General features: G+C 42.7%; 1 protein-coding gene across 1 annotated transcript in view; it reads left to right on the plus strand.

Moving 5' to 3' along the window:
• LOC146319608 (rap1 GTPase-activating protein 2-like) overlaps positions 1 to 6,022 on the plus strand; it is a 35,563-nt gene extending 29,541 nt beyond the window's left edge. The window contains exons 15-24 of the mRNA XM_084730203.1: positions 102 to 173; positions 287 to 373; positions 1,036 to 1,182; positions 2,512 to 2,616; positions 2,728 to 2,819; positions 3,251 to 3,355; positions 3,491 to 3,572; positions 3,667 to 3,733; positions 4,675 to 4,745; positions 5,956 to 6,022. Coding sequence (XP_084586329.1) covers positions 102 to 173; positions 287 to 373; positions 1,036 to 1,182; positions 2,512 to 2,616; positions 2,728 to 2,819; positions 3,251 to 3,355; positions 3,491 to 3,572; positions 3,667 to 3,733; positions 4,675 to 4,745; positions 5,956 to 5,967 — 840 coding nt within the window. The 3' untranslated portion in view covers positions 5,968 to 6,022. The remainder of the gene's footprint in view (positions 1 to 101; positions 174 to 286; positions 374 to 1,035; positions 1,183 to 2,511; positions 2,617 to 2,727; positions 2,820 to 3,250; positions 3,356 to 3,490; positions 3,573 to 3,666; positions 3,734 to 4,674; positions 4,746 to 5,955) is intronic.
• Positions 6,023 to 6,297: the final 275 nt, after the last annotated feature.

Here is a 6,297-nt window from a genome sequence, read left to right on the forward strand (position 1 = left end):
ACCAGGTAACTTTGAGCTGAATGTAGCACTAAAACATTAAGAAACACAGTGTTGTTGACCTGTTTCTGTTGTTTACATCAGTGAAACTGTGTGATCGACAGGTGTCCGTCACAGCACGAGAAGACGTTCCTCCGTTTGGCCCGCCCCTCCCGAATCCAGCTGTTTTTAGGAAGGTGAGAGGAAGAGGAGGTCTGACTCCGTTTGTAGAGTTTAATAAAAGAAAAGCAGGACTGTCTTTAAATCCCTCTGAGTCAACATGTGAATGATTTGTCTTCCATGTGTTCAGGGTCCAGAGTTCAGAGAGTTTCTGCTCACCAAACTCATTAACGCAGAGCTGGCCTGCTACAAGAGCGACCGCTTCGCCCGCCTGGAGGTGAAAACACCTGAGAACACACAGCTGTGCTCAGCAATGATAACACTTCTTTAAATTCTAGTCTGGAATACATGATAAACAAATGTCACAATCATTTCTAATAAACTACAAGATTCTATTATCATCCCTTAATCTTCACACATCCCTCATTATAGTAGTTGTATATAGTTGTCAAGGTCAAGTTTATTTATATAGCACATTTAAAACAACCGAGGTTTGCCAAAGTGCTGTACAATCTAGAAAGCACTAAAGTATTAAAATACAACTATAGAAATAGAAAGTATAATATTAGAATGCACAGTACACAAAAAATGTAACAATAGAAAAAAAAAAAAAGTGCACAATAAGAACAAAATTCAATAAAACAGTCCATAAATCGGCAATGTTCAGCTCAACATGAGTCAAAAGCCAACGAGAAGAGATCAGGTTAATCCATAACACATAGTACTTTATTACTTGATCATATTTTGTGTTCATCTGAATCAAAGTAACTAAAGTTGTACTTAAAAACTGTATTTAAGTAAATGTAATCAGTTGTGGTGTTCCACAGGGCGCAGTGTTCGCTCCCTTGTTGTTATCTACTTACATCACATGGTTCACACATGACACTGCTTCTGTGTGTGTGTGTGTGTGTGTGTGTGTGTGTGTGTGTGTGTGTGTAGGAGCGTACCCGGGCCGCCCTGCTGGATAGCCTCCATGATGAGCTGCAGAGACGCTCCCAGAGCATGCTGGGATTGACATCAGGTCTAGAGGAGGAGGGGCGAGCTGAGAATGGACACGCCCATGGAGGTCTGCTGGAGTCCATCAAGGTGTGTTTGTTTGAACTCCATCTCTGAGGAAGACATGTTCTCTGTGCTCTGCCTGCAGAAAGTTAAAGCTGCAGCAGGTAGAAAGCCTAAAAACAGTTGATTGTTTAGTCTCACCTGAGTTAGGTTTAGTTTTCTCCGTCCTGAGCCCCTCTTGCCAGACCAGATATCAGCTGTTTGTCATAAAGCAGATATCTGAAAGTACAAACACTGACAGAGGAGAGAAACTACATTTTGAAACATAAAGAAAATGCAGAAGTTCTGAAAGCTGAACATAAAGAGACTTTAAGAAACGTCTTTCTCTCTGCTCTCCTGCACACACACGAGTTCAGGGGACTCGTCACAGGCTAGATGTGACCACAGCCCGCTTCGAGACGAGTCAGACTCGCTTTGGCCCCACACCAGAGTAGGTTCAGCCTGGGGGCTGCTCATCGCTGCTCGGTGCAATAAAAGTGGTGATGGAAATGCAACTCAGCTACAACACAGTTTGACTCAGCATGTCCAAAAATGCCCAGTGTGTGTGTGTGTGTCAGTAGTGACAGTACTCAGCAGAGAAGTGGATTTACTCTCAATCTGTGACTTTCAAATACATTTCTCCTCTGGTCAGCAGTCAAAAGTTTGAAACATACACTTTGAGCTCCTGTCCTGCTAATAAAGGAGTCGGCGTTGGTGTTTCTTCTTCCAGAGGCTCCACTCTGCCACCGACCCTCTCCTGCAGAGCTCCCTGTCTCTGAGCAGCTGTCTGTCAGCTCTGTCTCAGCTCCGCCCAGTTCTCTCGGCCCTCAGCAGAAATTCTGCGATACACAAGAATGAACTGAAGGCGAAGTCGAAAGTAACTGAATGAGCTGACAAACTCCTGGGCTCTTTTTAAGATCCTGTGTCTGATTATTCAGTTTTATAGCGACCTTTCCTGTATGAGTTTCTGACATTGAGTCAGGGTCTTACCAGTCGCACCAGTAGAACAATAGGATTGCCAGGTCTGAGATGACCTGTGATTAGTTCTACCATCATGGGCCAGATTCTCTAAATGCTGAAGACACAGACATAGAGGAGGTGTAGAAATCTGGTTCTGTCTCAGACCTCTTGATTTACAATATGCCGAAAGGTTATTCTGAAATGATTTCTCACTGATACCAGAACAGTGTTACCTACCCGAGCTTTAAAGGAAAACATTATTTTTTTTTCTGTGCTGCTGCTGATGTTAAAGTTCATTTTGGACCTCATCAGACCGTTATTAGTCCGTTAGATAATTTATAAAGTAATGACTGTGATTACAGAAACATGTTACTGCCCAACTCTGTAAGCTTCCTTGTCTCTCTCTCCTCCCGTCAGAGGGCGATGCGAGGGCGGAGCGTCTCCATGGAGACCATGTCACGAGGCGGAGGAGGTCTGCCCACCAGTCTCAGTGGGGGGGGTCTGGCACACTTCAGTGCTGAGGTAAGCAGAGGTCAAAGGTCACTTCGTTGCAACAGTTTGATAGAAATAAAATTTACCGCAGTCCTGAGCGTCTGTTAACAGCTGTTGTGTTCTGTGTGTGTTTGATGTCAGTATAACGTCAAATCTCCTGTGAAGAGGCGTTCAGGACTTTTTCCTCGTCTGCTGAGCGTCGACAGTCAAACAGAGAGACACAACCAGAGAAGGTAAAACCACAGCGTCTCCTCTCTACACCTCCTGTTTCTACACAGGTTCAATAAACATGTAAGACATGGAGGAGTCAGACGGTGCAGATTTTACTCTTTTGATGGTTCTCTGCTAACAGTTTCCCTCTGCTTCCAGTCTTTATGCTAAGCTAGGCTAACAGTTTCCCTCTGCTTCCAGTCTTTGTGCTAAGCTAGGCTAACAGTTTCCCTCTGCTTCCAGTCTTTGTGCTAAGCTAGGCTAACAGTTTCCCTCTGCTTCCAGTCTTTGTGCTAAGCTAGGCTAACAGTTTCCCTCTGCTTCCAGTCTTTATGCTAAGCTAGGCTAACAGTTTCCCTCTGCTCCCAGTCTTTATGCTAAGCTAGGCTAACAGTTTCCCTCTGCTTCCAGTCTTTATGCTAAGCTAGGCTAACAGTTCTCTGATGTTTGTCAGTCTCCTCAGTGAACAGAGGAGCTTCGACAGCTGCCAACCAACACTGGAGGTGAGGCCAGAGCTGCCGTCCAATCCCAGCTCTCCAGAGGTGGGACAGCGGGACAGGTGCGTGTGTGTGGCTGTGCAGGTCGTCGTCCTACTTTGTTCTCTCTTTTTTTTTTTTTTCAGTTTTGTTTCTCTCTCAGCAGCTCCGTCAGAATCACATTTTACAACAAACTTGATGTTGTTTTTTCTCTGCAGGAAGAAGGAGAGCAGTAAAATCTCCAGGTCAACCTCCAGCACCTGCAGCTTCAGCATCCCTGCTGCTGACGACACACACCTGGTGAGCTGCACAGCACACACACACACACGCACGCACGCACACACACACACACACACTTTAACACAGGTTCTGTCCTCTGTGTGTGTGTCTGTAGCTCGCCCAGGCTGCAGCGGCTGAAGGTCAGAGTTCGAGTCCACTCCTCGTCTGTCGCAGCCCAACAGGTTCACTTCAACACACACACACGCACGCACGCACACACACGCACACACACACACACACACACACACACACACGCACACACACACACACACACACACAAACACTGCACTGACTTGTTTTAATAAAAAACACATAATGTTTAAAGCTTCAAATCACAGCAGCAAACAACGCCTCATGTTGTATGTTGCTATGGCAACACCAGTGGTAGAATGTAACTAAGTACATTTAACCTCCTCAGGTTGGATACCTGTTGTGTGTGGGTTTAGGTTATTGATTGATTATTGATGGATTAGTAAAGAACATGATTATATTTCATATCTTGTTTGTTTCATTTAATACATATATTTTTGTTCAGCTTTAGAAATAAATCAGGTATTAGTAAAATTATTAGTAATAAAATAGTATATAATAAATAAATAAAATACATTCATTATATTGTGAGCCAACTTTCTTCTGATTGGTCAACTTCTGCAGCACACAGGACTCTCTGATCACTGTACAAAAACACAACTTTGTGACTTAATTCACTGCTCTTGCTGAAACTGGATTATTATTTATAGAGAAAATAAATCAGCGAGTTTCCTGACGGACAGCTAACTGCTGCTAACTGTAGCTGCTGTTAGCTCAGATAGCTGTGCAGCTACAGGTCATATTAGCTGGCTCTGCTTGGAGCACTGGTGTTTACACCGCGAGCACAGGCTGCTTCCTCCATCGCCATGTTCATAAGTTTAGTAGCTCCGCCTCTTTTGCTACCTAGCCAAGATTGAGGACCGTTGAGGGTGAGTGTGTGTCCAGCGTTCCATGCTCAACTTTTGTGACCATTTTGAGTTCAATATCCAGGTACTCACAGTGCAGTCAGACAGGAAGTGTGAGTACAGAAGTATGTGAATTTTGTTGCTTCATGTCAGAATGAGAAGTTTTGTTTGTTTGTTTCTTCTTTCAGAGTTGAAGAATAAAAACTCTCCCAGATCAAACCTCAAGTTTCGCTTCGACAAGGTGAGTCACTCTGCTGCAGTAAGTCTGGACTGTTCACTGATATGAGATTATTGAGATGATATGACAGATTTTAGTGAAGGAAAATTCACTGATTACTGATGTGATGGCTGATACAGTTTTATCATGTTTGAGCAGGAATGAAAATTCACCTTTTTAATGTGGATTTTGCACCAATTTAATTATTTTAATTATTTAATTATTTTATTTAAAGGTATTTTCTGTTGTGTGCGTCTTCCTGTAGTTCAGTTATAAAATCAGCAGCATCACCTGCGCTGCACGCTGCGCGCTCTTTTACTCCGTGAATTAAGGATTTATTTGGACCGAACCAGAGTTGGTGATTGTTGGACAGTGGAAAGATGAACCAAGATGTTTCTGTTGAGTTGTCTGAAGTTTCTGTAAAGTTTGAATGAAGCTGACGATGATGCAGAAGGATTCTGGTGAGTTTGTTGAGATCAATAAATCAGCTGTTTCTGTTTAAACCAAACGTCTCTTCCTCTTTAAAAAAATCTCTCTGACTGTAGTGATCCTTTCCATAACAAGAACAATCTGAGCCTGTCAGACAGAAACAAGTGTCACTGTCCTGCGCTCCGCGGTGCGCTCTGGTGAAGCGTCTGACGGCGTGTCACTGTCCTGCACTCCGCGGTGCGCTCTGGTGAAGCGTCTGACGGCGCGTCAGCTGCGCTCTGTTTCTATCACTCTTCTCTGCTTCCATCACTGTTAGTTTTGTGGTTTGTGGTGATTTAGAGACCCGGTTTGTAAAGTTTACAGTCTGTCATGATGTTGCATTGATCTGTGGACAATGATGCAGATAAAAAAACAAGAAACTTGTTTACCAACCACTCGTTTATCTTCTCTCATCAGTCAACAGACACAACATGTTTTTAATAAATGCACCAGCTAATGTAAAAATATATTTATTAATTCCTTTTAATTCCTCATTTAAATGTTCTATCTGTGCATTTTTGTATCTTCTACCTGTTTTATCTTGTAACTGTGTCGCACACTGACTGACTGGCTGCTCGATTAGAAGATTGATGACTCAAACCGTTGACTGTCAGAGAGCGGCCATAAATTTAACAAACATCACCAACCAACTGTAGAAATGAAAAAAATAAGTAAGAATATATTATAAAGCGAACTAAACATCAGTATTGTTGAGTATCAGCTGAGGTTCTCTTGAATGTTCTGGTCTCTGATGTTCTCTGACTCTGGTTCTGTCTGTGTGCAGCAGGGACACTAAGCTGTGAGGAGCAGTGGGAGGTGTGTTCACTACAAGGTTTGTGTCATAAACAGAAAAACACACCTGCAGTTTGTTCAGAGCGAAAACCAAAAGGTTTTAATTTACATGCAATACATACAAGCTGCCCTGAGCGTCTTCTTTTTTTAACATTCTGTTTATTGAATTTTGAATTAAAAAAACAATAACTCTTCATACAACAGTAACATAAGGTAATATAAATCCAACAAACAACAACACAGAGAACAGCTTATATTTTTACTCCACTTTGCTGCTGTAAGACTGAAGCTGAGAGCTTTGTTTTTATTTTTCTCTTCTCTCACTTTTCATTTT

This window comes from Lutjanus erythropterus, chromosome 11, assembly GCF_056507025.1.
Source record: "Lutjanus erythropterus isolate fLutEry1 chromosome 11, fLutEry1.hap2, whole genome shotgun sequence".
Classification (NCBI taxonomy): Eukaryota; Metazoa; Chordata; class Actinopteri; order Lutjaniformes; family Lutjanidae; genus Lutjanus; species Lutjanus erythropterus.